This window comes from Oxyura jamaicensis, chromosome 17 (genome assembly GCF_011077185.1).
Source record: "Oxyura jamaicensis isolate SHBP4307 breed ruddy duck chromosome 17, BPBGC_Ojam_1.0, whole genome shotgun sequence".
NCBI classification, from domain to species: Eukaryota; Metazoa; Chordata; class Aves; order Anseriformes; family Anatidae; genus Oxyura; species Oxyura jamaicensis.
Genome location: NC_048909.1, coordinates 3,701,851 through 3,720,640, shown reverse-complemented (window position 1 = coordinate 3,720,640; position 18,790 = coordinate 3,701,851). Strand labels below are relative to the sequence as shown.

Genomic DNA, 18,790 nt, shown 5'->3' with positions numbered 1-18,790 from the left:
TGTGGTGTGGTGGCTGTGGTGTGGTGGCTGTGGTGTGGTGGCTGTGGTGTGGTGGCTGTGGTGTGGTGTGGTGGTTGTAGTGTGGTGGGTGTAGGGTGGTGTGGTGGCTGTGGTGTGGTGGGTGTGGTGTGGTGTGGTGGCTGTGGTGTGGTGTGGTGGTTGTGGTGTGGTGGCTGTGGTGTGGTGTGGTGGTTGTGGTGTGGTGGCTGGTGTGCTGTGGTGTCCATGCTGTGGTGCCCGTGCTGTGGTGCCCGTGCTGTGGTGCCCGTGCTGTGGTGTCCGTGCTGTGGTGTCCGTGCTGTGGTGTCCATGCTGTGGTGTCTGTGCTGTGGTGTCCATGCTGTGGTGTCTGTGCTGTGGTGTTCATGCTGTGGTGCCCGTGCTGGTGGCTGTGCCGTGCGTTGCTAAGCAGTCCCGCCTCTTGCTGTGCCGCTGCTTTGGTTTCCATATCCCTTTCCTTCTCGGGTGATAGAAATGCATTTTAATATCCGAGTAGCCTCGAAACATGCTGTATTATGCTATTATCTCCGGGGGGTGGGGAAGATTGTGAAGCACTTGGCGTTTAACGCCTACATATGGCTAACACTATGGGCTGTGTGCTGATAAAGATGGGGTAATTAAAGTTTATTTTTTTTATAGACTAATCTCCCAAGCATGTATTTATGAGCCTGATTTAGAAACATCATATTACCAAGAGCACAGGATATTCGTGTTGCTTGTAAATCCATACGTGTTCTGAACTTACCTTTTTTTTTCTTCTTTCTTGAATTTAAGCAGCGCTGCCAATATCAAAAAGAAATGAGCCTGGAGTTTTGTTGGTGCATCTCTCCCACCCTTGTCCTTTAGGTGGGCAAGGGAAAATATACAAAGCAGCGAGTAATTAACTGCAGAAGTAAATTATATTTCCAAGGAGACACGGTGCATTTGGAGGGTCTGTTTGCAGGGTGTTTACACCGGTGGCTCTGAAATTATCTTCATCTTGCAGCAGGTGCAAAATCTTTGGGGGAATTTGGTACTCTGCAAGCTGGTTTTGAGCTGCCTGTGGAAGGACTTGCACGCTCTCTGTGAGGCTGGAGCTGGGCTAACTGGCACCAGTGTTTAATGGGGAAAAAATCCCAGGTGGGAAGGTGGAAGGGGCCAGAGGTCCTCAACCACTGCCCTAGCTGCTCCAGCGCTCAGGCTTTGAGTGAGATTTAGGCTCCTGAACTCCTCCTGTCTTCCAGTCTTAATTAAGCTGTGGTTAATTGGGCTGGTAGAAGAAATCTTCTCAGGTATGATTCTGCCCTAAACCAGAGAGGTTTGTCTTTTCTTTCTCCTCCTCTCTCCTTTGTTCTTGCAGCCTAGGGTTTGAGGGGAGGTTGTTTCTCCCGGTTCAAGAAGTTAGTTCTTCTTCTTGTTCATCCACTGCTGCATCCCCCCTCGGGCACAGCAGTGCTGGGGTGTCAGGGCTCACAGAGGTGCCTCCCCCATGGCTTTCCCTGCAAGTTAGGCTAAAACCAAGACTGAGCATTTGAACACCCTCGTGCTCTGCTGAAAGCATCCAAAGCACGGCAGAGACCTGTTTAATTAAAAGCAGGGTGAGAGCATCTCAACATAGCAATGATTTGTTAGGACAGAAGAATCTGGGGAGCAAGCTTGGTCTCAGCTATGCCTGGACATCCTGGGGGCCTTTTTGGACCACAAAATACCCAAGCCAAGACTTAGCTTGAGTGCTGAGGATCTCACGGGCTCCTGAGTCCTAGCCTCTGCCTGGGAAGGTCTTGCATTACTTCCATGTATCTAAAGAAGTTCAGTGGAACTGAGTTTTAAAATCTGCACAATAAACTCTTTCCTGGAAGCCCAGAGATTACAACGGGAGGAGGGAAAGTGCCCAGGCACAGCTCCTCCTGAATTACTGAGCTGGTTTGGATCCCACCCCCAGGACAAGGAAGGAATTATTCATGTGTTTCAGACCTTGAACAGGAGCACGTAGCCCTGGTGAACCTGTTGAGGTTTGTTTAGTTAGCCATGGGTTGTTAAGAATACAGCTGTGTTTTCCGAGGGCTGGCACTCAGCTATTTATCTCCAGATGGGTGTTCAAACACTTCTACTGTCAGTGGTCGGAGGGGCAGGCGATGGGATGGAAAACGAGAAATGTACCTCTGTTCGAAGAGGGAGGAGGGATCTGCTTTCCTAATAGCCTGCCTTCAAACCTGCAGGAAACTGCTCGTAAGCAATAAAGAGCTGAGCTGGAAACAAAATCTCTGCTCGAGCAGGATTCCCGTGGATTTGGTTCAGTTGGTGACAGCCAACTTCAGGCAGTTCTAGAGGTCAGTAATTAGCAGTGTGGTGGAAACAAACAGGAAGGGGAAGGCAGAGAAGCGGGGAAGGCGGTTAGAGGAGACTTGCAGCACATTGTCCCTTCCCTTGGGCAGCCAAGCTCAGACTCACTGAGCTGTAATCGGCTTTTTGCTGTTTCAGGCCCCTGTGCACCTTTCCTCGTAGTCACAGAGAGAGAAGCAATGGGGAGGAGACCTGGAGCCCCCAGACCCTAATCCCAGCCTGGCTTGTGCTGCAGGGTGGTGAAGGCTGCCATCGTGCCTGTGGTTCAGGCTCTTTGTAAAAATGAGATAATACTTGCCTAACTCTTAAGGGCTTTGTGATAAAATGTTTGCAAAGCACTTTAAGACCCTGGATTGAAAGGTGATTTATAATGGTAAAATCCAGTGTTCTCTGCTCTGTCGTATACTTGACCGTGTCCAATTATCTCAATGGCAGCTTTTCTCCATCTTTTTTTTTTTTTTCTTTTCTCTTTTTGCATTAGTTTAGCAATGCCAACCAAAAGAAGGGTTTGTGGCAGGCACAGTGTGCCCTGCCAGAGGGTGAGTTTGGAGGTGCTAATTTACTGTAGTGATATGAATAAAGACTGGAAAGGAAAAAGGGGCATGGCAAGGTGGAGGGCACAGGAGATGGGTGATAAAGCTGTGAAATAGAGGTGGGAAAGCTCTTTAGATGATGCATGCGTAAGGAAAGTGAAAGATGCTTCATAAATAATCATTTTGCATACTCCTGTTGTCCGCAGTGCTGGGGTGTTTCCCAGCAGATCAGCCACTTCCCTTGTCCTGCAAATGTCAGGAGCAGCACCCACCGTGCAGGCTCCATCCTGCTGCAGGGGGGCTTTGATGGGGCACTCTGCTGGCCTGGAAAACGCAGGTTGTGCCTCGGGCTCAGCCTGGACACCAGTTCCCTGCCCTGGCACCCACATCTCTAAGAGGGTTTGATGAAATTATAGGGTGAAACACATGAGTGCTAACTTGCTAGATGCATCTCCCATTCAATTTTTAAGCAGATGCTTTTTAAATCTCTCTGCTGATGAAATAGCAATGGCAGAGAGCAAGGAGGGGGGAGCTGGATCAAGTTCCAAAAGTAAAGACATGTCCTTGCCTGAATCCTCGGCAGGCACACGGCCAGGTCTGCCAGGAGCTGGGACATCTTGGCTGCACTGCTTCAGTCTGTGCAGCACCTGGGTGTATTGCTGGTCCCTGCCCTCCCGCTGGCATTTCTGTGTTCCCCAAATAGTTTACAGGAGGTACGGAGCTGAACGGACCTGACTGCTTGGCGAGGTGTCCGTTGCAATCCTGGTACACGGTGCTGATGGAGGGGCCAGGCTGGGGAGAACAACGTGCAGCTCCCAGGCCTCGGGGTGCTGGGACTGCCCCTGCTTGGGCCATAGAGACCCAAGGATGGGGTAGCAGAGGCCAGGGGATTGTTTGTCCTGGTCCTCTCCATCATCAGAGGGTGGCTAATGTTTGCTCCTGGCCTGCACTGAACAAGAGCATCTACATCTCATGGGACAGCCAGGTCTTTCCCAAACATGTCTTCATTGCCCAGTCTCACATCCTTTCCCTTCATCCCCTGGGGTTGGTCTGTCCCCCTACACTGTAGACGACCTGATTCAGCCATCCTAATGCCGCTGGTGAGTTTGTAACTCTAGACCTGCTGATGTCTGAGTTCTCTGTTGGCTTTTACTTGCACTCCCTGCAACTACCTGAAGGGGTGTTTCAGCAAGGAAGGTGTCGGTCTCTTCTCAGGTGACAAATGATAGCATATAAGGAAACAGTCTGAAGTTGCACCAGGGGAGGTTTAGGTTGTGTATCAGGAAGGATTTCTTCATGGAGAGGGTGGTCAAGCACTGGAATGTGCTGCTCAGGGACATGGTGAAGTCCCCATCTTGGGAGGTATTCACGAGATGTTTTGAATGTGGCACTGAGACTTGGTGAGTGGACTCAGTAGGTCGGGCTGATGACTGGGCTTGGTGATCGTGAAGGTCTTTTCCAACTGTCGCGTTAGCGGGTGTAGCCGATTCACTGTTATGGGTCTGGTTGGATTCAGTCACAGATCACCAGTAACGTATTGACCAATGTGGGTCCGGTCAGACTGAGGGTACTGAACCATCACGGACACGGACTCACCAACAACGTAGCACACCCTCACTCTAGTTGTGTTCAATGAGAACTGCCACGGCTAGGAACAATGCAATTAAGTCACTGCTCATCTTAAGACACTGCTCGTCACCGGCCTCCACTTGGACACAGAGCCATTGACCACCACTCTCTGGGTGTGGCCATTGAGCCAATTCCTGATCCATCAGATGCTCCCCCTTCAAAGCCCTATGTTTCCAATTTAGAGATTAGGATGTGATGTGGGACCCCCTCCAAGGCCTTACAGAAGTCCAGGTAGATGACATCAGTCTTCCCTTGTTGACTGAGGCAGTTGCTCCATCACAGAAAGCCAACAGGTTGGTCAGGCACGATTTGTGATTGGCGAGGCCATGCGGGTTGTCCCAGATCACCTCCTTGTCCTGCGTGTGCCTTAACATTGCCTCCAGGAGGATTCGTGCCATGATCATGCCAGGTAGAGGTGCGCCTCACTGGTCTGTAGTTCCCCAGGTCTTCCTTTCTACAATTTTAAAAAATGGCAGTGATGTTTCCCTTCTTCCAGTCACTGGGGACTTCACCTGACTGCCATGACTTTTCATATGAGGGAGAGTGGCTTGGTGACTACATCAGCCAATTTCCTCAGGACCCTGGGGTACATGTTGTCAGGGCCCAGAGACTTGTGGTTAAGTCAGGAGGTTCTGGACTTGCTCTTCGCTTATGGGAGGGGACTCAGCTTGCTCCCCCAGCCCCTGCCCAGAGGTTCGGGGACACGAGAGAAGCCTGACCACTAGTGAAGCCTGAGGCAAAGAAGTTGTTAAGTACTTCTGCCTTCTCCACGTCTGTCATTACCAGTTCTCCATCTCGATTTGTCAGAGGCGCCACACTCTCCCTAGTGTTTCTTCTGTGGCCAATGTACCTGCAGAACCCCTTCTTGTTATTCTTTGCCTCCCTCACCAAGTTTAGTTCTGTCAGTGCCTTGTCTTTCCTGATCCCATCCCTGCACATCCGGACAGCATTTCTGTACTCTTCCCTGGGCACATGGCCCTGTTTCCACCATCTGTGCATTTCCTTCTCTTGCCTAAGTTTGACCAGCAGGTCCTTGTTCTGCCATGCCGGTTTCCTACCTTCACTTCTTTATTTATTATATACGGGAAAGCGAGCTCTTGTGCTCCAAGGAAAACATCCTCAAAGAGTTCCAGCTCTGATCAGATCCTCAGTCCCGAAGGACCGTGTCCCATGGGATCTTAGCCACTAATCCTTTGAACAGCTGGAAGTTGGCTCTGCGGAAGGTCAGGGCCTTTGCTCTCAGCCCGGCCCATATCCCTCGAGATCGCAAACGCAACCAGGGCATGGTCACTGCAGCCTAGGCTTCCCCCAGTTTTGACTTTGTTAACAAGTTCTGCCGCATCGGTGAGCACCAGGTCCAGTAACGCTTCTCTGGTTGGTTCGTCCTCTATGGACACCAGGAGGCTCCTGGCTGGCTTACTGCCTGCCACGTGGCTTTCCCAGCAGACACCCAGGTGGTTGAAATCCCTCGGGAGGATGAGATCCTGGGAGCATGGTACTTCCTGTAGTCATAACGAGAAGGCCTGATCCCTTCGGCATCTTTCCAAGACCCTCTTGGTGCTTCCTAGTCTCCTTGTCACAGCCTCAGTTGTCCCTGTTCTGTGATTCTATAATTCCATTTGCTTAAAAAATAAATAAGAAAGAAAGAAAGGAAAAAGAAAGAAAGGAAAAAGAAGGAGAAAATAAAACACGAGGTGCCAAACAAGGCTGTCTGTGCGCGCAGGCCTGCACAGAGCAGCAGGGGAGGAGCAGGATGATGGGATGTCCCCAGCTGATGGCTACTCCGTGCAGACATCCCCTACCCTACGTGTCCAGCACACGGCCATGGCGCTGGGGACAGGAGACCCACATCCCGTCCAGGTGCTGCCTTCAGAAGCCCCTCTTTGTGTTGGAAAGTGTTGGGTTGGCGCTTGTAACAAAACCTTTTGTGAGCTGCTTTTTTTGAAGTTTCCGTAAGCTTCCGCAACTGACAAAATAAAACTTCTCTTGTAATCTCTGCTGCCGGTAAAAAGCAGCTGGCTCTGTAGGTCACTTTGTTGTTCATCATAGTCCCTGTGTGATGACGGAATATTTATACATATTTGTATAAATAATTAACACTCAGCAATGCTACATAAAATTTGTAGACACAGATTTCTCCTGGCGTTAAGCAAGAGTAAATGATGCCATGGTACCAGCAGCCCTCGGCTTTGGCTTGATTATTTTTGAGACTTGATACAATTTGCCACATAAACCTAGGCTGATGAAAACTGCCTGGGGCTTGGCTGCAGGAGCCTGCAGGACCATGAGCAAACTGTGATGGGAGGAATAGGGTGTGAGGGATCCAGGAGCTCTGGTCTTCACGGGGCAGGGGGAAACAGAGCAAGCTGGGGGGGCCTTTCGGGGTGGGGGTGCCGAGGCGGGTCCCTCCCGCAGCACCCACCACTCTCTTTGCCTTCCAGGTTCGATGAAAAGCCCCATCAACAAGACAGCCCTGACCCTCATTGCGGTCAGCTCCTGCATTCTTGCCATGGTGTGCGGCTCCCAGCTCTCCTGCCCGCTGACTGTAAAGGTGACACTCCATGTACCTGAGCACTTCATCGCCGATGGTAAGACCCCATGGGCATCAGAACCCCTTCACCCCACAGCAGCCGCTCTCTTTATAGCTTACCTAGAGCCTCCCTGAGTAAGCACCTTAGCGGGCATCTCTAGAGGACCACACCATGGGGGTAAACTTTCCTCTTCTCAATTGCACCTTTGTTGTTGTTATCACTAACATATCTGCTGGATATTCCTGTTCTCATCGGGACTCACTGATGAGCCCCGGGAGCCTGCGTATGCATGCTCCTGTCCTGCAGCAGCCGATCTGTTTGTCCCAGCCCCTTGCAGCAGTGCAGAGTGAAAGTGGTAGTATTTGAGCAAAGGCAGAGATGCTTTGAAAAATTAGACAAGGGCTGCTGTCACTATTTATTGCTTTCTCCGACTGGGCTCCTTGCATTTGTTGTGTTTCACTGACCTTTTCTTTATAATGTGCAGTGAGCGTCAAGTGCAAGTTTTCAGTAACACGAGGGCAAATTTCATTTTCTTCCAGCCGATGGGACCCATTATTCAGTCAGTTCCAATTCCTCAGCTCCCCTGCTCGCCTGACTGCTCGGGGCGTGCTGAGGGTACACCTTCTCCCTGCCAGAACTGTGCTGCTCCCAGCCCCGTGCTGGCTCCCATCCCCGCATTGGGGTTGGGATGGAGGGTGTCCTTTGGGGGTGTGAACACAGTGGGGAGAATTAGACGCTTAACGAGGCGCAGCAGTGGGGAAGAGCAGGGCTTAAAGCATCCCCCCATGACAGAGAGGGATTCCCCAGTCTGTTTTAAATGGTGTTCAGCCTGGATAAGAGTGGGTTCTTCAGTCCCAGCATGGAGCCTCACCAAGCATGTGTGTCTGCACCTGTAACGATGCTTTTGGGATGCGTGCTGTGTGCCAGCGGCTTGGTGCCCTGTGCTGGTGGGAAGGCTGCTGCTGCTCTGTCCCCTCAGGAAGCTTCTTAGCTGCTGGCTCTGGAAATTGCAGTCAAATCTCAGGATGTGGAGGCTGCCCTAAAGGCTAAAGCTTGGTTATTAAGAAAAAGAGGAGGAGAGTATCTGCTTTGTGGCCTCAGGAACGTTCCTGGAGGAACGGACCGTTAGAGGAGTGCAGAGCTGAAAAAGGCACAGCTTGAAATAAGGGACTTGTCTACGCCTTGACCTGCTTCTAAAAGGCATTAAGTACTGCCCAGGCTGCAAATAAATATTCTGTAGTTTTCGCAGATTTTTATTCCGAACAATCAGAGAACAGAAACTCATTTTGCTTTGGGGAAATGAGGCTGCTCCAGTATCAGCTCGCGTCCCTCGAGGCACCGGCCAGGTTAGGCTGGGAGGCACGCGCTGTCCCCAGCCCGCAACCAGCCACAGAGGAGAGGGAGAGCACAGGAGCCGTGCTGAATGAAGGCCGGGGGGAAGGCAGTGGTGGAAATAGGCTCCAGCATCCTGCAGAGCCTCTGGCCCACAGAAGGCTTGGGTCCCCGAAAACTCAAATAAAACAAAATGTAATGCGACTCCATAGAGTTAAAGGGAAAGATGAGTCTGTGCTTTTCACCAGGAAGGGGGTGGCAGTGCAAATTATGCAAATACAGAGAACACTCAAATGGAAATGACAATGAAATACCAATAAAATAGATTAATATCCTTGAAACTGGGGGAAATGGGATGATCTCCAGTTCCAACTTAATGACTTCTTTAAAGAGAAAGTGGCAAGAGGACTGGTAAAAACGGTTTGGCAAAGAATTAAAATGAGCTTTGTAATGAAACTGTAAAATATAATTACAAACTGCAAAAACTTTTTAAATATTTTTATGGGAAACAGTCAAATTCTTCATACAGAGGCAGCAAAGACATTTTGCAGTGGCTATCAGTTTTACTGAAATCTCATCGCTTTATGTGATGGCGGAGTCCATTGCCAGGGAAGAGGAAGCTCTTAAAGTTGTCCCTTCTAGTTGATTAACAACAACTCCCAAGGCAGCACCAAACTGGCAGCAAAAGGCTAGGAAACGTTTAAAGGCAACACTGAACTGAGCTGGGCTTGGAAATCTTTATGGCACCCAGGAAACCAATGCTGGCCGTGTCTGGGGAGGTGGCGTGTAGCTTGGTCACCTGCAGTCCTGTACTGGTGGCAGCGGGGGGACCTGTTCCTCCCTGCCTTACTGGGTTCGTTTCCAGCTCTTAATGCTGCTTTTTGCCAAATATCAGGGCTGGGGGTGGCAGGAGTGGCAGGGGGTGCTGGCATGGTTATTGCCATGTGGGTGGAGCGGCGGCAGAGCTGATGACGTTGGCCCAGATGGGGCTGGGAGCTTTGATCAGTCTTGAAGCAGCTGCTCACACGGCACCCAACGTCTCGTTAATGTTGCTGTGCACTTAAACAGTCTGCATCCTTAAGCTGCTCTGCTTTGTATGTTGTGTGACGATAAGGAGGGCTCTGTGAGCAGGCGGGGAAGGTGGGAGATGCTCCCGCACAAGAGAAGGGTGCCCTCCAGTTCCTGGTACGCAGTATTCCAACAGATGCCAGTAGCCAAGGAAAATCTTCAAACGGAGAAGCTACCAACACCTCTGCAGGAAAAGCCAAAGGCAGAGGCTGAAAGCAATCCCTCTCCTGTCAGATGAAGACTCATCTGTGAAGGAAATAGATAGATGTGAGCCAGCTCTGCTGCGCCAGGATCCTACACCAAGTTGGGGAAAGGAGGGGGGAGAAGCCCCACCAAATGTCTCCAGCCCTGGGGAGAGCAGCTTCCCCCCTGCAACAAGCAGCGGTGTTGGAAAAAGAAGCTTCTGAGCCTGGTCGAGTTGGAGAATGGGAGAGAGCAGGGGAAGGGCTGGGACAAGAAGACAACTGGCAGTGAAGGGTGGGAGAGCAGATTGCCACCAGCTGTATTAATAACCAGCACGTCTCTGCTGCCCTTATTTCTCTCTTGGGTCGTTTTCTCCCTTTTGTTCATTTGATGGGTTCTCCCCCCATTTCGCTCCCCTCTGAACAATTACTGACTGGTTTGTACAGCTGCTCTTTCTTCATTCCCCAGGGCAGCCACCTGCACAGGAGCCTGGCACAAGCTGCGCTGCTCTCCGCTGCCCTGGCTGCCAGGGGGAGGCTGGGGGCCTCCCCTGCGAGACACACACCGGTGCCTGTAAAGCCTCTGGTGGTGCACTGCAAGGAGCCTCCTTTGCTGCTCGGGTCCTGTGGGGTTGTCACAGGGCTGAGGAAGGCGCTGGCTTTGTCTCTGCCCTCGGTGCTGCAGGGGGTTGCCCTACACCAGGAGGGCAGGGAGGCCTCCACTTCCTTACTCCTTCCTCCCCAAAGGGCTCGAGCAACCTCTGCTCCCTTCTGCCACTGCTCCAGGGCACGAAATCGTGCGTCCCCCTGGTGTCAGAAACTCGCCTGCACCCAGCAGCAGGCGTCATGCCCACTTCAGAGCAGGCTTGAATTTATAGGAAGGCTTGCGGTGGCTTTTATGAGGACTTGGAAATGCAAAGCATTATTTAGAGGAACATTTAGCAGCATCAAAGGGGGGGGGGAAAGAAAAGAGAGTCCCTCCATCTGAGCAATAAAACCCCTTATGAATATGTTAGCCACTCAGCTCTGTGCATTCAGGAGGGTTTTTCTCTTGTAAGTAATAACTCAAAAAGTAGAGGGAGAGCAATGGGAGCTGCTTGCAGGGAAAGCAGGGCTGGAGAAAGATACCCTAGAGGACTTAGCCTGGAGTATGTCCTTGCTGCACAACAGTTTGAAATATAGTATCAATTAAAGCTTCCCATTTTTATAGCCTGCAAAGAGGTTATATATGGTGTTGGTGGATGTTTGTATCGGGATACTTTAGTGGGAGAGGTAGGCAAGGTCCTCCACGGCGTGCAGAAGGAAGGAAGAGCTACGCTTAACCAGGGGCTTGTAGGGCTTCATTTTATAAGTGGAAATAAAGTAAAGGACATAAACCAGGCTTCTGGTGCTTCAGAGGCATCTCTGGGCATTTGCAGCCTTCTTTCTGCCTCTTTGGAGGTGTGTGCCAGGGAAAACGTGGTGCTGCCTCTGTCTGGGACAGCACGGAGCTTGGGTCAGGGTGGTTTCTGAACATCACTGAGCAGAGGCACGGCCTGTGCAGCTGGGACGCTTGCAGTGGGCTTTGCTCGGAGCACCGGTGTTCCTGCAGCTGCAGCCCAGCTGCAGGTGTGGGGGCATCCCACGGGATGAGCACCAGCTCCTCCGGTCAGAAGGAAAACAAACCGAGCACTCCTGTGTACAGCCCTCCTGGGTGGCTGAAGCACTGCTGCTTTCTGGTGCTCTTCTGGCTACCGGCAGCCGTGCAAACCGAGCCCGTGCTTCAGGCGTGAGTGGCTAGTAAGGTGGCAGAGCTGGGCGAAGCTGTGCTTTGGGGCGTTTTTCCCAAGCTTCGTGCATCTGCATCTGCCCGCCTGAATGATGATGGTGTGTGATTGTCACACAGCCGATCAGTAATTGCTTCATCTGAAGGTTATTTATTTCCTTCCCCCTACAACTGTTTCCTCCAAGACGCCGGTGGAATTGGATGCTGCTATTAGCAGCTTTTGCTAATTTTCCCCAAAGATTGACTGAGCTCTGTAGACTGCAATTGTTGGACTCGCAACAACTTCTCATTTTGGTTTTAATTAAGTTTGTTGCTTTAAATTGTTTGCTTTTGACATCTCCTGCTCAACGTTGTGCAGCCCTCAGAGGTGACCAGGCATTAGTTTGGTTCCTCAGGCGCTGGCTCACGTGTGCTCGGCACGTGCTGCGCATGCGCTTGCATAGAAATAAGCAGCAAGGAGAGATGCAGGCGGTGGGGAGCGGCCCAGCGCTGGGCTCTGCTTTACAGCAAAGGAAAAGCTGGAGATGCTCATTGATTTACAAATGAAGCAGCTCTACTTGGCACCAGAAGGATGGAGGAAGGGCTTGGGTCTCAAAATTGCCATCCCTCGGAGCTTTCCCCTATGGCAGCCGGGCTCCAGAGCTCCCCAACCATTCCCAGCCACATTGCCCCCCCTGAAATCAGCAGAAAGAAAGGGCTGGCTTGAAACTGGGCTTTTCTGTTGCAGTTTCTCAGCCCGGAGTTGCTCGGCTGCAGCAATGCCCATTTTGCTGCACGGAGACGCGGGTCAGTGCTTCGGCAGGAGCAGCACTGCCAGCCCCAGCCCCGGGTCTGGCTGCCCCAAACACAGCATGTTTTTGGCGAGGTGGCTGTGCTGGGGGCAGCTCTGCAGACTGCGTTTAATTTCATCAGCTCTTAATCACCGGGTCATCCCCGTGCCTGCCTTACAGCTCACGCCCACTCCCGCGCCTGCTTGGCTGGCAAGAAAATGCGAGCAAATGGCTGCAGCATCACCAGGCATGAACTCTAAATATTAACATCAATTTATAAACTGTATCAGCGTGGATCAAAGGGATTCCAAGACGGTTTTACGGCGTGAACACACTTTGCATGAGGAACTAATAAGATTCTGGAGGCTGAAGTACATCATGTTTTTATCGTGCCTGTGGCAGGCTTGTGATCCCGCGCTCAGCGTGTCCCCGTGCCGGGGCAGCTCCGCTTGCAAGGGAAGGAAAATGCCTCTTCCTCAGTCCCTTGTGGGATTTATTGGAGCAAACTGGGGGACTGGTGGTGATGTTTGGATGGTGTCAGCCAGGGCCTGCTTGGAGCTGGGGGTTGTGGCATCCCGAGAGAGGCGGGACGCGTCCGGCACTGGGGAAGTGGCATCGCCCAGCGCCTGCTGAGCTCACACCAGCACCATTCATTCTCTGATGTGGGAGGGACACTGAGGGCAGAGTGCAATAAGGCAGAGTGAATTTGGCCAGCTAGCCTGCTCCCTTCCCTAGGAAGGAGAGATGAAAACCTGGGCATATGTATTTGCAGGATGAGACCCTGCCTGTCTCAGCAGAGTGCTGGTGGGTCAGTCCTAGGAGGCTGGCTCGGGTCACGCTTGCTTTCAAGCAACAATTCATGGGATACCTGCAGCAGCAATAAGCAGCAATGCAAAGAGGATCTGCTGAGGCTGCGTGGCCAGAGCATGCCACTTCACTCTGTAATTCTCCCAGGTGGTGCCACTGGCAGTGCCCAACCTTGTGACGAGCAGGTGGTGGCTCGCCTTGGTCCTACGGTGCATCGATTTAGCGTGTGCTGCGTCTTGGTTGCGTTTTCTGCAGCCCTGGGGGGAAAGTTTGGTCTTGGCGCTGGCTGAAAAATCTCTTACATTCACACACACTTCATGTTTTTTAAAGCTTACCACAACTCATCCATCAGATACTCAGCAGAGTGATCAGATTTAGGGTGGATTTCCCCAAACTCTTGTCCAATATCTAGAGTGTCGCTGCAGAAGAGCCCCAGGCTGGAGCGAGGGAGTTTGGAGATACAGAGCATTAAAGAGAAGCTGTGCTGCAGGAATCTGATTTGTCTCAGCCATTGCTAGCCCAGATGCCTACTGAGGGCGTGAGTGTGCTGGTACTGACACCTGGGCAGTTCTGGTGCCTGGAAACACCGTGGAGCAGGCGGAGGGGCCCCTTACTTCAAGGGCTTGGTGCTGGTGGCTTCAACCCAGGTGTTGTGGAGCTGAAGCCACGGCACGTTTGCATGTGGGTGTTTTGGTACCGCTCAGGTCTGGGGAAGGGTGCCCAAGTGATCACTTGCTGTAAAATGAAATACACGCGTTCTTTGACAGAAGTTCATCCCTGGTGAAATCTGGACTGATTTCCAAGAAAATCCAAAGAAAGAATCTGTCAAAATTACCGAGCAAGTGTGATTTAACAATTAAAATGTAACCCCGCTCCTCCCACAGGAAAGATGCTTCTAGTCTTAGATGTAATTACATACAGATTTGTATCGCTAATTTGCTTCTGCTGTGCCAGGGTGAAAAACGTGAGGATTGACAGCGTTTGTAATGCATGGGAAGCTCCGGATTCGCACATCTGCAGGTTGGGGAGCGCTGGCGCCAGCAGCCCACGGCCGTGCACAGAGTTCAGGTGATGACAATACCTCCTGGAGCCAAGCCCTGTGTGTGGTATGAGCTGCATTTTCAGCTTGGCTGATAGAAAAAAATAAATGGAAAAGAAAGACGTATGTATAGACTTTTGTGCTTTTAAAAGCTTACTAAACTTTCTGTTTAGGTGTTTATCTTGTTCAAGAGAAAATACTGTTTGTAAAGCAAAAAGGGAATGGCTACTGTGGATTTGAACCCACCGTGATACTATTCCTGGTTTCAGTTTAGCAGAAGAAATTACGAATTTCATTTGGCAGAATGGAAATTACTCCAAAATTGTCCAGCTTTGTGCTAAGCAGGAGAGGGGAGGTAGAGCTGGGCCCTGCATTAGTCTGTGGATGAAACCCTGCACCAAGCCCTGTTGCCCTGCTTAGCTCAAGGTGTGTGTGTACTGGGAACAGCATCTGTCTGTCTTTTCCTCTGAGTTTCCTGAAAGAGATTTAAGAAGCAAAATTTCTTACTGCCCAGTACCAGGATAGGAGCGCGAGAGCTGGTCAATGGGAAGAGCTGACAGGGGAGGAGTTCTCTCTTTGGGAAATGTTCTTTCAAGTTTTACAAGAAAAAGGAAGTCTCTAAAGAAATCGAATTATTCTTTGTGCTTATAGATGGGAGCAAGAGGATAATCCTTCCTGTGGTCTTTAAAAAATGAGTAAATCTTTAACAGGATTACAATGTAAGATAGCGCAGGGATGGGTACGTTAATAGCAACCTGTCGCATGACCGCCCGTATCTTTCAAACATAAAATACTAATTTTAGATAAAAGGGAGTTTCGTTGTCCAAGATACAGCAAGCTGACCAAAGAAGACAAAAAGAGTGGAGGGAGGAAGAAATAAAAATTCTTCAAAAAAAATATGTTTTATTTGATCTCTTCCCTTGAAAAAAAAAAAGAGAGAGAGAAAGGAAAAGCCAAACCCTTTTGGCTGCCTTTTGGGCGCTTTGTTCTTTTCCCTTGTTAGATATCTCTTCTGAGCTGTTTTATCCTGTTTTGGTCTGGAAAATGATTTTTGAAATGTCAAAACTTCAAGGTTCTTTTGTCAAGGCTTAAGCAGTCCCACTGAACTTTGAAGGAGACCTCAGCATGAGAGACGCGAACTTTGGATGCAGACTGAGCGGGTCCGGCTTTGATCAGCATTTGAGAACGAAGGGGGGAAAAACACACACACATGCAAAAACCCAGACAAAACAATCCCCCAAGCACTGGCATTGCACAGTAGTGAAGTGCTCCGTGGTGCTGCAGCGCCAGTACAGGGTGCAGCCCTGCTCGCCAAGCCTGTGGAGCTCAGGGGTTGTGTCCTACCCCGCGGGGAGGTGGTGGCAGGCTGGAAGCTGCTGCTGTTGTGTCCCCTTCTCTGGCTGACGTGATGCTGCTGGATGCTTTAACCTGGGCCCTAAATGTCTGTGGTTAGGGGGAGTTTTGCTGAGCTTAAGGAAGTCAGCTGGGGGATGGCATCTCCTGGGCCCTGCTCCCTGTGGTCCCTGCGCGTGTGCTTCAACCTGGAGGCCGGGTTCGGGCGTAGGGCAAACCAGCTGGGTCTGTGCTTCTCAGAGCACATCTCCAGAGGACAGCTCAGAGCTGGGGCTTCCCTCACCATTGCACAGGCGGTGTGAGCCACGTGGGGTTCGTGTCCCCATGGGTTTCATCTCCCCTGGCGCTGTCCTCTCCTGTTACCTCCGCTGAAAGGCCGCGCATCGGAGAAGGCAGATCTGGCAGATGTTTCTGACAAGCTGAAGGTGTTTGAAATGGCTCTCGCTTAGAAAATGTTTGTTCTCGGTAGTTTCTGAAAGGATTTGATATTCAATCTTCCCCTTCTTGGCTTTTCAAGATGTTTTTGATAAGTGCACGCTGGTGACTTGTGAAAACTGTTTTATGTGTGTGGATTCTTTGAAAACAAAAAGAAAATTTGTGTAAGAAAGGCTTTGAAATCTTCAGAATTTTAGCTTTCAAAATATTTGTAAAGCTTCTCTTCCTGCTTTTTTTTTTTTTTATCAAGCTATGAAAGGATCATGGTTGGGATTTTTGTTTGTGTTTTCAGTAAGAGCGAAGGTGAGGAGTGTATCTGTGAACACATCCCACAGTCTTGCCCGTTTCTGGGCCGTGATGTGAGAAGTTTCCTTGCTGGAAGTTTCCCCTCTTTCCTCCTCCTCCTAGGAAGGAAATGAAGTGTTTACAATTAACTAGAGCTTTCAGTTTCCCCAGCTAATTTATTTATTTATTTATTTTCTTAGACTGAAATGGAAAAAATAATCCCATATTTCACTGAACTTTAAATTCAGGGATTTGGGATTCAAGTGTTTTCACTTCGTTTTTTTTTTTTTTTTTTCTTTCAATTCCAGTTGCATGATATTTGGGAAGGTCTTCCTGTGTAAAAAATACAACGAAGCAAAATTTGCAAATTATTTCAAGCTTCTCAAATCTGTTTTTTTTTTTTTTTTTTTTTTTTTTTTTTCACCCAACAAAGCTGCTCCTGGCTCTGGTCAGCCTGTCCCAGGACAGCTTCCCCGCTGTCACCCGCTGGGTCCCCTCCGCCAGGCAGGTCCTGTGCCAGGGCACTCCGATGGCTCAAGTCCCCTTCCTCTTTACGAATCCTAATTATGCTATTTTATGTCTGATTTGCTTCTGTTACTTTTACTCTGGCTGTATTTTAAATAGAAGTGGGGTTCATTAAGTAAAGATTTCATCAAGAGCTGGTGGTTTTGCACTTAGTCTCTGGGCACGGAGGGAGTTGTCTGTAACTGAGCCTCAAAATGCACTTACGTGCTTCTTGAGCCGTGCTAGGAAGCTACAAAAACAAGCCAGCAAGATTGGCAGGATGCTATGTGGCTGTAAACACTCCCGTGGGTTCACGATGCATTTTCACTTGGTAAAATAAACCAGCCATAGTTACCATTGGTATTTAAAGCTGTCTTTAAATATTGATGGTAGAGACGATAATTACCAGAAGAAATTAGGTGGCTCTAAGGAAATTCCCTGAGCCTGGCATTTCGATGCTCTCCTCTGGTGTTGTGGCAATCTGCTCTTGTCGTGGGGCTGATTGAGACGTCTCCTGCAGCCCTGGTGATCCAGGCTCAGGCTTCGCTGGGTCCCCAGAGCAGCTGAGCTCTCATTGCTGTTTGCTCGTGCAGTCAGTAGGTCGGCTGCACTCCTCCGCTATCAACGCAGAGACGCATCTGTATAAGCAGTATCAATACAAAGGATTTGAATTCACGTAAATGAGGACCTATATTTTTATGGCGCTGAGATCTCAGGATACCTGGAAATGGGGTCGCTCTCCTGAATGTTTGACTTAGGCTTTGCTTTCTTATCCTTTGTGTGGATAACGTGGTGCAGGATGAGGTTGACACGGGCTCCTTCCTCCTCAAGCATCTGCAATTCTCATTCAAAAAGAAATTGCAAGTTTATGTTCGAGCAGGTTCATGTGGGGTGGTTGCTGCTATATATTTTTTTCTGCTTTTTTAATGTCTTGTCGTTCATTGAGCTTCGGCAGTGCTTATGAAAGCACTTAGACATTATTTTTCTAAGTGATATAAGCCCTCAGGTTTCAGGAAAATAACAGCCTGGATCTGTAGCCTTGCCATCCTCGTGTAATCACTAAGAAGGATTTGAGTCTTCAGGTAGTGTCTGCAAAGCTTGCCCCGTGTCCCTGTCCTAGCACTCGGAAGGATGCCTGCTATCTCCTGGCAGTTCACCTGGGCCGCTCCTCTCTGAAGGTTTCTTCTCCCCTGTTTTTAGAGGCTTTTACCCCGGTCACTTTTGTAAAACACCACTTAATGGCAGAGGTTTTTTGGCTCCCCTCTGATCTGCGCAGCACTACTATGGAGGCAGGCTTATAATCAATGTAATTGAAGATCAGAGTTAATGAGGACCTCTGTGCCTGCAAAATCCCCCAAGCGATGCCGGGCCTCAGATGTTAGATAAGGAAATGATTGGGCTGAACTGAAAATCTATTTGGCTAATTAGATGATGCATATTCCCAGATGCCAGTGGGGAAAAATACATTTCACAAAATAAAGAAACATAAGATTTTGTAGGGAAAGATTTTTTTGGCAGGAATTCTCTTCTAATTCTCGGGGGAGAGAGTGAGGGAGTTTCTCTGCTACGAGGAGCTGTGTTGGGCCGGTTTGCTGCCTTGAGCTAGGGGGAGGGAGGTGGGGACAGGCTGGGGTGCTGCTGGCCTCCTGCCTCTGGGGTCCTGATCTCTGGTGGACACCACCTGCGTGAGCTGGGAAGGGATGCTCGGTTCTGACAGGCCAGAATAATTGCACTTGTCCACATTTCTGCAGATCTGGGAATCAAATCCAGCATCTCGTGATACTGGGAGGGGTGGGAGGGGGGGAGCATCTCAGCAGTGGAGCCTCCCATGCCGACCTTTTGCTGGGGTGCATTTGTACGGAGGAACTTCACAGTCAAATGAAGTTCTTTGGTTTGAGCGTTGGTTATTCCAGTAGTATTTTGCTGATCTCAGCATCACAGCAGCTGTAGAGGAACAGTGTGTCTGATACTGGGCCATTTTTTTTCTCCCCCGCCTTTTTTTTCCCAATCAGCATGAAAAGAGAAACCAGAAACTAGAGAGCAAAGCAAGCTTAATAATCTGTCAGAGAAGGCTGAGGAGCCCCCAGCACCCCAACCCATGCTCCTCATCCAATTCCCAGCCTTTGCAGGGCTGGTTTCTCCCATTGGTACTGGAGTACCCAGGTCTGACCCACTGCAGCAGGGGCTCTGCTGTGGAGAATGATGGGGCAGTAACTCAGAAGTTCTGCTGCCTTG

General features: G+C 50.0%; 1 protein-coding gene across 4 annotated transcripts in view; it reads left to right on the top strand.

Annotated features, from left to right (window-relative positions):
- The window catches only part of ASTN2 (astrotactin 2), a 329,185-nt gene that overhangs the window by 115,950 nt on the left and 194,445 nt on the right, over positions 1–18,790 (top strand). For 3 of the 4 annotated variants that reach the window (XM_035342004.1, XM_035342006.1, XM_035342007.1), the window contains exon 6: positions 6,926–7,072. The exons of the other annotated variant lie outside the window; for it this stretch is intronic. In XM_035342004.1, coding sequence (XP_035197895.1) covers positions 6,926–7,072 — 147 coding nt within the window. The remainder of the gene's footprint in view (positions 1–6,925; positions 7,073–18,790) is intronic. 4 annotated transcript variants of the gene reach the window in all.